Source organism: Bidens hawaiensis, unplaced genomic scaffold (genome assembly GCF_021521415.1).
Source record: "Bidens hawaiensis isolate Kalapana, Puna unplaced genomic scaffold, B.hawaiensis_p1.1 tig00025600_1, whole genome shotgun sequence".
NCBI classification, from domain to species: domain Eukaryota; kingdom Viridiplantae; phylum Streptophyta; class Magnoliopsida; order Asterales; family Asteraceae; genus Bidens; species Bidens hawaiensis.
In genome coordinates, this window is record NW_027494098.1 from 45,278 (window position 1) to 61,441 (window position 16,164).

At 32.5% G+C, this 16,164-nt stretch overlaps 1 protein-coding gene across 1 annotated transcript; it reads right to left on the bottom strand.

Annotated features, from left to right (window-relative positions):
• Positions 1–10,330: 10,330 nt before the first annotated feature.
• LOC143571882 (F-box/LRR-repeat protein At4g14103-like) lies at positions 10,331–14,301 on the bottom strand. The gene is made up of 5 exons (XM_077057192.1): positions 14,104–14,301; positions 12,509–13,470; positions 12,270–12,425; positions 11,394–11,693; positions 10,331–10,570 (listed from the first exon to the last, which is right to left on the bottom strand). The coding sequence occupies exons 2-4, from the start codon at positions 13,460–13,462 to the stop codon at positions 11,409–11,411; spliced, it is 1,395 nt and encodes a 464-aa protein (XP_076913307.1). The 5' UTR covers positions 13,463–13,470; positions 14,104–14,301; the 3' UTR covers positions 10,331–10,570; positions 11,394–11,408.
• Between the last annotated feature and the right edge of the window lie 1,863 nt (positions 14,302–16,164).

Sequence of the window (16,164 nt, forward strand, 5' to 3'; positions counted from 1 at the left end):
CCGTTAACGAATTACGGCTAGTCCGTTAACGAATTACCTTTAATTCGTTAGTTTCACATAACGAATTAGGGTTAGGGTTTTAATATTCTTTTCATCCTTGTATACGCTTTTCCGGCGCCGTCATCGCCTGAAAACCGGGATCTTACCCCATTTACTCGTCTTTCATTCAAATCAACTTATTTAGGTTAAAGTTTACATCTTTCTCACATAATAGGGTCCGATTTACTATCCTACCAAGTTTCATGCAAAACCGACTTCGTTTACCCGTCCTTTTCATAAACCGAACACTACTCGTTTTACCCGCAACGAACCAACTAACCCGTTTACTATCAAGTTCATTACTTTTTCAATAATCATGACCCGATCTATCATCCTACCAATTTTCATGTAAATTCGTTCATGAAAAGTAAGCCTTTTTAACAAAAACGTACATTTGAGGTTTTTGTATGAAATCACTCGAGATGCTCAAAACCATACCAAACGAACTCCGATTTGAGTGATTCAAGCTGCCACAGAACCGTATCCTCTCGATCTACAAACCCGTCAGCTCAACTTTGCCGGAAACCGCCGCTACAGTCGCCGGAACAACTGAACAGTCGCCGGAATCATCACTTTTGAGCTGCTGTGGTTTTACTGATAAACACTGGACTTCCCAACTTCTGATCGAAGATCTTTTCGATGGAATACTTCATTTATATGTCAGGAATACTCGATTAAAATTTGAGACCGATCCGACGGCTAGATCTTCGGGAATCTTTGTTTCTTTGTGGATGGTTTTCTCAGAAACGGGTATTGGGTTAAGTGTGTGTTTTGATGGTGTAGGCTATGGTGTGGAGATGTATGAAAATGGAAAGATTAGGGTTTTAAGGGGTATTTATACTCCCTTAATCCCATGGACCTTAAGCCCATATTTCCTTTTTGGTCCATAATTAATTACATCTAATTAGCCTACTTATCTTTCCATCTTTATTATTTTACTATTTTTCTATTAACTCAAGTAAACTTTTCCATCTTAATTAAATAATATATAAATTATTTATTCTTGTAAATTTCAGGATGTTACACGTATTCAACCTAATCAAAAAACCCTATGATCAATTATTATAGCAGATGGTAACTAATCGTTCAGATCAACGTAAACCTAAGCCGATTGATCGCACAGAAATACTAAACATCAATAATCATAGATTAACCATAAACAATTATACATAAACGTTCTTAGTCACTTGAGAAAACTGAAAGTAATACAAACTTTACATCCCGGATATGATTCGAAGGAGATTAGCCTCTCATGGTAGCCATCAGATCTTCAATTCTTGGTTGAAATCCGTTAGGCATCGATTGAATGATGTACATTGGCGTTTCCTAGCTCCAAAAATCGTCCCTAGATGTTCCAAAACGACCAAGAGAAGTTCTTCCCGAGTTAGGGTTTATTATTCCTTTTTAAACCCTAAAAAACTCGTAAGTTCGCGTCACCTATCAGTACCCGGCGTAAGTTACTCCCTACCCGGCGTAAGCTTCGCTGGGTCTTGTTTTCCTACGCCAAACACAACTGTTTTATAAGTTGCTTACGCCCTTTATGTCACGCCCTGGAGTAAGTTACGCCAGGACCAGGGTAAGTTACGCTGAGACCAAAAATTCCATATTTACGTCTTGTTTCCATTCCATTGCTTGTATAACATGATTAGGATCAATTCTCCACATTGATTAGCTTCCGTTTACTCTCCGATCATCCAAAGATTTCATCCCATGCTCGTACAAGTGCCAATTTAGCATATTTAACATTCAAAGACCCGCAACATATAAACACGTATGAAGTACCACTGTTCGCATAATAAACTAACTAAAACATATAAAATAATACAAATAAGTACAAGATTTACACCCGACCATCAATCATTAAAATTAAAGATGATGATTATTTAGCACAAATAATGAATTATAGTGAATATCTAAGATTATATTTGTAAATACAAAGACGATTACAAGTAAACTAATAACCCACAACATTCGTCTCATTTATCCAAACTGTATAAACGTTGAAATGAATGATAAACTTTATATTGCGAATCTCTTGGACTTGGCTGCTGCAAATTCGAACGACTTCTAACAAATGTCAAACTGGACAAAAATATATAGTTAGTAACTTACCATCAAGAAAAAAATCATTTTTTAATTAAAATGTATAACTTTTAACTTTAAAAGGTCATATTTGTTTCGGTAAATTATACATATTCTATACACTTTCTTTTGAGCTAGTTTTTCGTTAAATATTGCTCATAGGTGGCTCGTATTTGAATTTTGTTAGTTTCAAGAGACAATGAGCTATGGTTATAAAACGGTTATCGAAAATATGTGTGGTTTATTTTACGCATGCATCTTGACATTTAAACATAATTATAAATTGATCAAATAAAAAAAATGAAAATTTTGCTGTGATTGGAAATCATCAAAATCTTTTAGATGTCATTGAGAATTGATCAAATAATGTTTGTTGATATTGGGATAGTACTACAATTAGATTATATTGTTAGAATTTGACAAATCATAATTATAGTATTTGTTAATAAACTTTTTAATGAAGTTAAAACATACACACATGCTTTGTATATGAACAAAAACATATAATTGTATAAAACTGTAATAAATAAATATACAAATTATTATAAAAGAATTTTTATTTTATATTTTGTATAAAAGAAATTCAATGATTTTGTAGTTAAATCTATTAAATCCAAAGCTATGGTTCATTTTTATTAAAAAAAAATTAGTAAATTTCCAAACAATAAATAAATATTTAGTGTAGTTGTATTGTAATAGATAATTTCGACATAATTATAAGAATTTTAAAGTCAACTTGGTTAATTAGTCAACTCCCAAAAAATATGAAAAGTTTTATTATTTTTGAAATAATAAAATGGTGTGTTTATTCTAAACATTAATTTTGACATTTAGGCATAATTAAAAAACGGTCAAATATAAGAGAATGGAAAGGTTTGTTGAGGTTGAAGAGTATAGAAAACTTTAATAGTTTGTTGCTAATTGGTCAAATTCTGTATTTAATCATGTTTAAATGTGTTATGAATATTAAGAAAAAATTAAGATATAAACGTCAAAAAGTGTTAAACTAAAACTAAAAAACAAACATTTAAAATAACCTCTTATTGAATAAGAATTAAAGTGTCTGGCTTTGGGATCATTGATACAACGTGTCTTTGCCCATTCTTTAATCTGCAGACAATCATCAATATTTTAAAAAACAAAATGTTATTTGTTTCACTTATAGCTACAAATCATCTCTTAACCTCAAAACTTATAGAGCATACTTCTTGTTCAATAACTTTAAACATGTTTTGGTGACCTTAATTAAAAGTTTAAAATATGGATTTATGTGATTGTATAAAAAAATAAAATACATTAACTAATAATTAAATTTTATTTACCTTAATGAAAACATGAAAATTATAGAAATTTCAATAGAAACAGAAATACATTAATTAATAATTAATTTTTGGTTAACGTAACTAAAACACGTATTATACGAATCTTTATAAAAACGTAAATACATTAATTAATTAATAATAATAATTTATTGGTTACCTTAATTAAAACGCGGTAATTAAAAAATTATAATAAAGAAATATTTGTTAACTTAAATGCGCGTTTGAACTAAAATCATTTTACTCGGAACTCGCATTTTCCCGAACATGTTTCGATATGTGAACCGAGTTTGTTTTGACAAACATTTTTAAACAATACTACAATATAATCATTCAAAGTTTCCATATACTTTAAAATTGCTTACTTTGTCAATGCCAATACAACATGTGAATTATATATGACATTGATGCATTTGAAAACCTCATGTTCTTCAAAATAGTTGGTTGCAACCTGATAAATTATATCTCACATTACGTGAATACTAATATCAGATCCTTTTAAACATTAAAGAAATAATATTAAACATTAAACATAATTCATAATGTATGACTAAATGTGACTTTATTTGTAAGACCTCATTACCGGTGCCCTACTTTGAACCTTGGATTTACTCATAAACACAATGCTAAATATCAGAGTTAATTAAAACTTGCGCGAAATATAAAACTTCCATAAAACATTACATATTAATTCATAAACATGTCTTAAATAAACATCTTGTCTTTCAAAATCAAACATTAAACATAGAACATCATGAGTCTTCAGATGCCAGGCTCTCATTCTTCTGCCATGTGTCCCCGCTCAAGCCAGCTGTCTCATTCTACTCACATGCGTGCATACTAAAAGTCAGCTACGCTGAGTGAGTTCTAGTTAATCATACATCCTACAATACATATGCTTACCTTCAATTATGCATCCGAAGATACATAATAAATACTTATTTACTTTCATTATATAATTTCATACATACGTTCATACTTTATTACTTTCATACTATACAATTACTGTCCAGTCTATCTTAGATATTATTAGGGTCTGATCCCTTCCTTTTCTATCTCAGATATTATTAGGGTATGATCCCTCTTTCTGTTGTCTATCTCAGATATTATTAGGGTCTGATCCCTTTCTTGTCTATCTCAGATATTAGTAGGGTCTGATCCCTTTCTTCTCTATCTCAGATATTATTAGGGTATGATCCCTTACTTCTTCATCTTCGTACATTCTGTCTTTACATACCCGTAACATACATACACATTCTTTACTTATTCATGAATATTCATATGTTGTACATATATCTATCATACGCATTCATCTATCACATACATACGTCCTTTGTCAATACGTGCAATATTCGAAGATCGTTCACGTACCGACAAGCTTTCGCTCACATTCAAGATATACATAATTGACATATAAATCATACAAGGCATACACTTACCATTTAAGGTAAATGTATTAACCATCACATCGAGTATGCACACAGCCCCGAAAACATAACAAAGAAATGGGGCTAGAAACTCACCTGAATGCGGTTACGTTCACCGTTTATAGTTATTCCTTTCTTGAGTTGTGCACGACTAACTGTATAACAATTACACGACCAATTTAACTATCACTGCTCATATCGAATTTCTAGTTTAATTATTACCCTCAACGAACAGGGGTCTGGGGGCAGCGCCCCTGGCAGCAGGGTTCTAAGGGCGGCAGCCCCTAACGGGGTCTAAGGGGCAGAGCCCCTGGCTGGGGTTAAGCTGCCAGGTCAGCTTGGAAAAATTTTATTTTCATTAACTGTGTTAACATATTTTCCATTAGGATTTTAAATTATTTACTAATTCGTTAACTCATTCTCTATAACGAATTCAACCTGATTCGTCATCTAATCATGGCCTGATTCGTGGTCTAATTCGTTATCCGAACTTAGCGAATTGGTGAGTAACGAATCACCTGATTCATTATCTGATTCGTCATCTTACATGATATGATTCGTTAGATTAGTTCGTTATCTTAGTTCGTTAGCTACTTCGTTATCTTGACTTGACCTGATTCGTTATCTTATCGTAACGAATTGGGTGAATAACGAATCACTTGATTCGTTATCTTATCATAATGAACTGGGGAACTGATTCGTTACCTTGCCATGACGAATTGGTTAACTAATTCGTTATCTCAACATGGGTGAACTAATTTGTTATCTGAACATAACGAATGGCATCAGTCTTATCCAACTTTGACTCACAGGTCAAGGTCAAAATCGCCAAGAACACCCACAGTCAACCTACCTTAGATCTGCGATTAAACCTCTGATTCTTAACGAGATAACACGATTTAGGTACCATTGAACTCGTAATACCAGCGCCAACAAACCCTAACCCTTCATTCATCCAAGCATTCATGTTTATGGGGTGCGATTTAGGCATCTATATTACGGGTTCTTTAGGTTAGCAATTAACCTATCAATCGTTAACGGTTTTCAGCAAGAATCATCGCGTTTGGTTCGTTTCTACTATATGTATAAAAATCCAAGATTACCTAAATGAATCCGGACCTAAATGAACGATTTCTAGTTATAAATGTACCTTAAACGAGTCGAACTACGAACACGATCTAGTCTTGATGTTGTTTTGGTTCGTCACGACGATCTAGCACCCACACGCTCGGGTTTTCACCTTCGGATCTTGTCTCGGGATATATGATGATGTTAGTGTGTGTTTTTGATGGTGTAGGCTATGGTGTAGAGATTGATAAAAATGGAAAGGTTTAGGGTTTAAGGGGTATTTATACTCCCTTAAGCCCATGGACCTAAAGCCCATTCCATCTTATATCACATATTCTAAAGTCCAAGCCCAACTGTGTACAGTTTATTGTCTAAACCGATAAACGACACAATATAAATAATGAAATTTATCTTATTATTCTTATCGAAAGTAGATGTTACATTTTTATTCCATAGTTCAAATAACATGGGTGTTATAGAAAATATTAATAGTCAATTATTTAAATTTAAAACTGTTTTGAATTCAAATTAGAAAATCATGTATATTTAAAAAACTGTTTTGAATTCGAATTCAAATTTAAAACTGCTTTGATAATTCCTACAATAGTTCGATGATATAAATTTAAGTAAACATAATAAATGAATCAATATGAAAAGATGTTATTAAGCTTAGTACCAAATGTTGCGAAGCTGGATCTCTTAATCTCTTAAAAATAAAAAAATCAACACATTTTCCCGTTTATATAGGTAATAATTAAAGGTTTTAATTACAATTAATTCATAAACCGGTGATTATGCATAATTTGTTAAATTGATTGATATGTAATTTTGGTAATTGAATTTGATTATAATTCGGTCACTCAAATGATTTTGAATTTTGAGATATTTGATGAAATTAGAAAAGTTAATCTCACCAATTTTATTTTAGGAAGTAATTAATTTTGATAAATGACTATCATAATGTAAATTAAGAAAACTATTAAATGATTTAATTATATTTGAAAAGAGCCTTTGAATATAATTTAAATTTGTAAAAAAGTGAACTCTAAAACTGAAAACTCATTATCTAGTCATCAACGTAACATTAATTATTAAGTTAAAATTTGAATTTGAAATGAAAATATTTTCAAAAATAGTGAATCAATTTCTAGTTTGCCATTAATATTTAATGTTGATAATTAATAAACATTATATTCATTTTGTTTTGATAATAATAATTAGAAATAACAAAGCATATTAAGAATAATAAACTAAATTTCATTTCCGGATTATATAATAATCAATTGAATTAAATAAATTGTGAAAAATAAATAAATATATGAATACTAACAGAATTATACATCAATATTAAACAAAATAAAGACATCTTACCAAAAAATTTTTAATCCATGAAATTAGTTATATCAAGTTGGGGACAATAACCTGAAATGATAAAATTAACTATTAATATCAAGGTTGAAAACGTCGCTAGGTGGACCCTAGGCGGCCGACTGAGGAGTTGGGTGTATTCGGAGTACTCGGGGAGTAATCGGAGAGTACTCGGACATGGTAAATATAAAGAAAATTAATATTTGGATATTATATATATTTCAAATATCATAAGTTTACTAATATTTATAACAAAATAGGTGAATATCAATATAAATAAAAGAAATACATTTTTAAATATAAAAAAGTTCCAAAAAGTACTAATCATAAATTAAAAAAACGATATTTGTTCTTTAATATTATTAAAATAACAATTATGTTTTATTTTTTTGAGTCAAATCGACCCAAGTTCACCGATAAGATGCCTTCTGGCTAAGGTTGACCACATTTGACCGATTCTTAGTAACTGGGCGGATTTACAGAAACTCGCCTCGGCGACATACCTTGTAGCGAGTACTCGTAGAGTACTCGGCCTTGTAATCCTACTTTTACAACATTGATTAATATTAATATTAATATTAATATCACATAATAAATAAATTACAAATTATAGAAGATTTGAATCTTGTGAAAAATGTAAAATTGATGTTATAATTTACAACTGGAAAACTTGAATCGCGTTACCGGAAAAACGAAATAATGATGATCTCCATTGAATATTCGATTTTGATATATAACCTAAAGAGATTATAAGAAAAAAATCATATAATTATTAATATAAATACAAACAAAAACGGAAAACAAAAATAATTGTAATTGATATAAAATCTTACCGGAATAATATGAAAAGAGTATCAAATAGAGTATGAAATATAATTACCGGAAAACATTAGGAATAATATGATAGAGTATCCAATAAAACCTTACCTGAAAACGGTAATAACTTTAACATATAAATTAAATCTTGGATTTTGATATACAACCTAAAGAGATTATAACAAAATCATATAACATTTAAAATAAATATAAAACCTTACCGGAAAACCGTAATAACTTCACCATATCAATTCAATCTTGGATTTTGATATAGAACCTAAAGATATTATAACAAAATAATATAAAAATTAAAATAAATATAAAACCTTACCGGAAAACCGTAATATTTTCAATATATCAATTCAATCTTGGATTTTGGTTTACAACCTAAAGAGATTATAAAAAAATTATATAACAATTAAAATAAATATAAAATAATACTGGAAAACCTTACCGAAAAACAATATAAACCTTACCGAAAAACCATATAACAAAATCAGCAATTACCGGAATATAGGAGACGGTGGAGGAATAAGCCGAAAGAGAAAGGAAACAAAGAGAGAGAGAGAGATTAAAATTGTTAGGTTTTCAATCTTGAGATTTATATAATGTAAATGAGATGATTTAGTAATTTTTGAATTCTTATAATAATTAGAATAACTAAAATTATAATTACATTAATAGGTTAATTATGAAATATTTGACCGGATTTTTAAAATATTTAATAATTATTAATAATCATTGATTGTCTAGTATTTTAATTTACTTTAGAATTTTTTTATTTCAAATGAAAAATAGAGAAGTGGTAGATAAAAATAAAAGTTTTAATAATACACCAATAGGATGAGGCCATGTTGAGTTAAACTCTTTTGGTTTAATAGTATAGTTAGATATATATATATATACACACACACACACATTGTTTTATTTAATTTTGTTTTTTTAGTTTTTTTATATATATTTTTTATTTATTGACCGTTCCCAACGGCCAAAAAAATAAAATAATAATAAAATAGAGCGAGAAAACACATCGTCCCCCTATCGCCCCATTTGTCGAGGGGGGGGGTGTTCCATGTCAAAATCGCCCCCGTCGCCTACCAATTGTCGCCCGTTACGGATAGCCTATGAGCATTCTCAACCTGTCCCTCATCCCCATATCTATAATTACACTACAAAACACTACAATTCTCTCTCTTGTTCAATTAAATAATATTTTTTTATACATTTATCATTACAGTTTTCTCTCTCCACTATTCCCAATCAATACAACAAATGTTAAAAAATAAATAGAGACAAACAAAGTTTCCTTGAATTTACAAAAAATCACTACATTTTCTTTTTTTACCTTATAATTTACACTCACAACCACTCAAAACATCACTCTATAATCTACAAACTTTTCTCACATAAATTTAAAGAATAAGTTGGAAATGCTCTAACATTTAGTGTAAACTATTTAAAAAAAGCACAACATAACATTTATGATTTAGTTTTAATTTTAGTAAACCCTAATCTATAAATTTATTTACTCGTAGTCGTCGTTATTAATAATGTTATTGCTATTATTATTATTATTATTATTATTATTATTCGAATATGTTTGAACAATGTTATTTACTTTTACGAGTTTCTACCTAGTTATTATTTTCTATGTTTTACGTATCAGTCTATTTTTCGTGAATTAATGCGCACTTACAGTTCAAAGAAAATTGAATTTCAATAATCCAAACTATTAAGTATTGGTCCATATTAATTCCAACAAACAAATTGACTTGTGGTAATCCCAACCGATATATGCTTTCACTAGCCGGAGACCACCATTGCCACCACAGTCAACATCGTTGATTTCTCTTGAAACCCTACCCAATCATCTATTCTGCATCAATGTGGTCCGAATCAATGGACAGAACCGGAGTAGTGGTGATGTACCTTAATGGCGGCGTAATCATGTCTTTTCATCTGTCTTCAACCAAAATTCTCAAAATTTCAAAAATACGATTAATATTCTCTTAACAAGCTCTTTTTCTATTGAGCTAATTACAAGTCTAAACTTGTTCATAAAACACTTCCTTAAACCAAACCGGATAGAACGACTAAACAACTTTGAACCCGTTTAAAAAGCATATGACCCGCTTCCTTCCCAGCTAACTTCTGTTTGATCTGTAAAAAAACAAAAGCCAAGTCAACAAATTAATAAGTAAACAGGTTGAAGCTTGAAAACCGACACCTCAGTTTTTACCATGCCCACAGAATGTCAATTCAAGATCTTGCAGAGAAGTTCAAAGCCCTAATGAAAACCAACACATGGTTTAGAAACACAACAGAATCCTACAAAAAGTTAGTTTCTATGTATGTTTGGCTACATCAAACAAAAAAACAAGAGCAGCCCTCAAATATATACTTGCAGCCATCTTCAAAAACAAGTAGAGCACCAGAGTTGAACCATTAAACCTGAATACGAACCATATATTAATTCGTGCTTAAAAACATCAAGCCTAATCTAGACGCACTTAAAACTGTGTAACCCAAACACGACCCCATGTAACCCATGTGTCTAAACTCAATGAGTCAAACGGGGTGACATTTTAATGGGTTGTAATAAATTAATTAAACATCATAAACAGATTGGCGGCTCAATCTGTTTAATAAACGGGTTGAACTAGGGGTGTGCATGAAACCGAAAAAACCGACCCGCAACTGGAAAAAGCTGAACTGAAACAACTGAACCAAAGCAAAACCTGACGACTTGGTTTTATGTTTCTGTAAAAATTAAATTTTCGGTTTCGTTTTGCATGTAATTTAAACCGGAAAAACGAACTGAACCTAACATATGGTATTTCACTTTTTATTTTGAATGCTAAGTAATTAATAGAAAGTTAATAAATGTAACCCAAATATATAGGCCAAAATTCATTAGCTTGGGCTAAATAATTTTTTCGGCCCAAAAATTTCAAGCCCAAATGATAAAACAGAAAAAAACGAAACATAACCAAAGTGAAAACTGCAAAAACCAAAACCGAACTGTTTTCAAAAACTAAAAAAATCAAACTTTGGATTTTTGGTTCAGTTTGAGCCCAGGACCCACCCATTAACAACCCTAGGTTAAATAGGTCAACTTGACAACCCAAACACGACATGTTTATTAAACTGGTCAGGTATGACAATCCAAAAACTGTTTATATTCATGTCATGCTCGTGTTTTGGATCATGTCAGGAATCGTCACACCTAATGTTTTTTTTCATTTTACAAATACAGATTAGATGAAATACTTACATAATAATTATAGTTTCATGAGAATGTGACAACACATGACTTAGAGTCCTTTGAAACCGTTTGTAACGCCTCCTTAACCGCTTTCATCCTGTTTGGATCACCATATAAACTCTCACAGCACGAGATATCCATCTTTTCTAATACATATGCATGATGCAAAATGCATTTGAGAAAACATATTTCTGAATCATTTCCATTAAAGCTCTTAAAAGTCAGCATTTTGAGGCAGAATGAAATGCACTTAGGCAGTGATGACCAAATCAAATCGTTCTGAGCAACGCATACATCATGATTGAATCCCTGCACAGTTCATTGATTGGAACTAGATAAATATATTGATCTTTATAACGCTGCTTTTACGCTTTGAAAGTGATTAATTGATTTCTGCTATTGAGGACTGGTAATCAGTACTCAGTTGTAAATTTGGAATAAAACAGGCTGTAAAAGATAGTGTTTGTTTTTGCTGTTAAGTAAAACTTTTGAAGTTATAAAATACTAATAGTATTAATAAAAACACAGATGAGCCGCTCGAGCTAGGCCCATGAATAATTTTTCAAGCACAAGCTCAGCTCATTTATTAATTTATAATTCTTAATATTATACATGTATAATTTACATATATGGCATAATATATAGTATTTAGTTGTCGTTCTCAATAATAGATACTTACTTTTATTATGTAATATATAATTATTATATCAAATAAAAATATTACATTTAAATAACTAAATACTCGTTTAGGCTCGCAAGCCTAGCAAAGCATGGCTGCATGGTATATGAAGCTCAGGTTTGAGCACATTTATTAGACGGACTTAATTTTAGAAACTCGAGTTCGTTTATTAAACATCCTAGATATGGTAACTGTATATGATCTACCTCAGAGAAATATAAAGATTGTAGATTCGGACACATGTTGAGAAACTTCATCAATGCTTCAATGGTTAACTTTCTGATCTCCATGGTCATCTCTAAACAAGTCAAGTTCTTGAAAACCGGAAGATTAACCACCATGCTACCTGAAAATACAAGAGACTTCACAAAAACAAAAGGTTAACATCGCAAAGTCAAACAAAAAAAAGTCAAAATACATATTTCTATTATATTCAGTGAATTACCTCAATAGTATGATCTGATACATTCAAAAACACAACTTTACTCAACCCTTTAAGCAGATTAACAACATGAGAACCAACTTCTTTCTGCTTTTCGTGTGGGACCGGAACACTAATATATGCTTTTACCACTGAAGATACATCACACACGATAATATCGTTTGATGGATATCCGGTATACTTGAAGTATTCAAGATTTGATGCGTAAATCTTGATCTTACAGTCTTTCGGCTCATCGGGCGGCCCAAAATATGGCAAGTCATCTATCGTTAACCATTTTAAAGTAGGACTTGAAATTGTGATATTCTTTATATTCAACCACTCGCAGTCAACCAAAGTCAACTCTTCAAGAACCGGACATCCCGAGAAAAGCTTTTGTGTTGAGCCATCGTTTGCAAACGTAACCAGAGATAAATACAAGGTTTTCAAACATGGAAAATGGATAAAACTCAGGAATTCAAGAGAACAATTCATTTCAACTTTCAAATTGGTTAACGTTTGACTACAAAACAATGAGCCTGGGAGCACGAACGGATCATCCACAAAGAGACAAAGATCGAGGTTTTCGACATTGTGCGCGATAGCGGAAGATATCCGCGAATGTATGCACGGCGCATTAAAGAAAACACGACATGATAAACGAAACTTGTGAATGTTTGATGCACCACGTAACGAGAGAACTCGTTCTACAAAATCTATGAAGCAAGTTTCTTCGGGCGGGTCACGGTTGTCGGTCTCATTAGCATACAACAACGAATCATCGAAATCTAGGTTTGAAACGGAAGTCCAAACGTTGTTCCATGTTTTTGAAAGTATGGCGGTCTTTACAACGTCTTTTGTGGGAATAAATGAGAGAATATGATGAATGATACAATCGGGAAGTCGGTTTATATCATCAGCATTAGCATTATCACCTGTATCTTGAATCACATACCTTGTTTGGCCTATGTCACTCATAACTTCACCTGTAAATCAACAAAAAGGAAAATATTTATAAACAAATGTATAGCCTACAAACATTCTATACATCTCCTTTCTAGACCAATCAAGTTGTGCCTCGAGCTACAAGCCGGCTAACAAGTACGGTGGGTCCCACCTTCTCAGGAGTTTACATGTGTTACAAGTAGGAAAAATCATAGTTGATTATAAATCTAGGTGGGACCATCATACTTTCTATCATTTGTCAAAAGAACCGGGCTTGTCCCTCTTGTCGTAACCAGATTAGAATGCTAAAAATCATGTCAAAGTTGTCTATTTTGGTAATTTCGCATATTATTATAAATTTACTACTTCAATTAGCAAAATTATAATCTAGTCTTGAAGCAAAATTACAAACTCCCCAAATTAAGATTGTCAATAAATTAATTAGATAACCCTAGAAATGTTTGAAGTAAAATGAACTTTAAAAAATATATCATGATCGATTATTTGATTCATTCAACATCTAAACAAACTCGAAATAAAACCCTATCAAAAGATCATTTAAGAGCAAAAACAGAATAATAACTTGATACCCAGTATTTCATTTTACTAATTTTGATAATCTAAGCTTCAAAATTATTATGCTAATAATAAAGATTGCAGATAAACAAACGTACAGAGTGATGAAACATTAGAGATTTATCCGGAGGCTGGTGGATGGATGGAAAGGCACCTGCAGCAGGGGTAGGGGTAATTATTAAGCAACGAAAACATATATCTTTATTATGGAGTAAGTAAAGATGGAGGCTTTTGGGTGGAAAATGAGCAAGGCGGTGTGTGTGTGTGTGAGTTACAGAAGAAAGAAAGAGAAGAAGAAGAAGATGATGTGTTTAGGGGGTAAAAAAGGGATTTTGTACGGAATAAACATAACATTTCCTTTTTCTTTTCTTGTCTATGGAAAGTTCCATAACTAAATGGACAAAACTGAAACTTTTGTGTCTATTCGTTGGTAAGTAAATGAGACAAAACTGAAACTTCTATTAGGCTATGCATGGTGGAGGGGCTATAAAATGAGGCGTTTTGCGTTATGTGACGCCCAATCAGCAAAGGGTAAAAACTGGTTTTTGAGGTGTAATGGTGTAGGGATTACAAATAATAATATAATAATATATATATAACACATAACACACACATATGCATAAAATAATATTATATTTCCCAGCCTTTCCGACAACAAAAACATCCCGCCCCCACCCCAATTCGCCCCAAAAGCGCCCGGGGGGACGGCCCCCCCCCAAATTCGCCCCTTGTCGCCCCACTATCTCGCGCACTACGTTTAGTCTTAGGTGCTACACCAATTTTATGACATTAAAACCTTTATAAATTATAATAATAGTTTTTGTACTTAGATATTTTATTAACTTAACAAGATATTATTATGGAGGTAGGGTAGTGAAAAGCTCCAAATACTCATTCGCAGGTCACCCGCGGAACATCCTCATCACTCGCATAACTCAATTCAGAGGAAGAATAGCAAAAAGCTCCAAAGATCATCCACGGGCTACTCAAGATTTCCTCAGAGGTCATTCGCAGGTTATTCCCGTCACCACCGAGATGATAGAAGGGTTACGTTAGCAAATCAGTTGTAACCAACTTTCTTCTAGAAGATTTACGTGAAGATTCTCTCTTGGAAGGTACGTGACGTAACAACCAATTATGGGATGTCAACTGGTAAGGTTGTTATAACCGTGCACATGGCCACTTGTCTCTTCCTATCATGTGTAGACACGTGTGCAGTTTGTTACAAAGAGCATATTCTAGAAGAGGACAGCTGTACCAATAATATTCCCTTAACCACCGGTTATAGATACTCACTTTATAATCATGATGTATTCATTCACACTTCACATATTGCATCAATCACTTTAAGTACCTTTTCTCTCTAAGAACGATACTTATTCTCACGCCGGAGGTGGTTACGGGAAGATTCTCACTCTAGTCCTTCCCGTAATGAGCTCACGGTATTCTGCTTTGTAGGTTTTCGTCGCGGGACTTGTTGAGCTTTTACTTGTATTAACGTATTGCTTGTTACTTGGCCCGTATCCTGTGAAATCATCGGTCTAACGTATTCGAGTTTAGATCCGTGTTTATTCATTGGCGCCATCCATGTTTTTGCTAGAATTTTACTTTTTTGATTGTTTGGTCGATATGAGTCAATCTCAGCAAGGTTCGATGGAAACCCCGGTGGTTACGAAGGTTCTGTCGGACTTATGGCACATACAGGACCTACTCCTGGTGATTTGGGACGCGTGACGGCTGAGATTCGTCGGACTTGTCAGAATCAAGATCTGTAAGACAGATATGCAAATTCTCCTCCGGCGAGATCTCATCGTCAAAATCTCAATCTGAAAAAATTCAGTCTCTTGAAGAATGGTTGCAGTTACACCAAGAGAAAAATTTTGCTGAATACGAATATATGTTGCGTGAGGAAAGAGTCTGTTCACGGACTCTAACGTATGAAGATGCTCCGTCGAGGTCTCCATCTCCTCCATCAACAATTCGTCGGAGTCAGATGCGGGAGAGTGTCAGAACTGAGGTGTATTCTGAGGAAGAAGAGGATGAGAGAAGTCGTGATAGAGGTCGTCCAGTTATGCGGGGATCTTCCCACATAATTGACTATGATCAGAGTCATGCTTTTAGAAGTCGAAGAGATCCTACATATCGTCGTAATGAGGCCA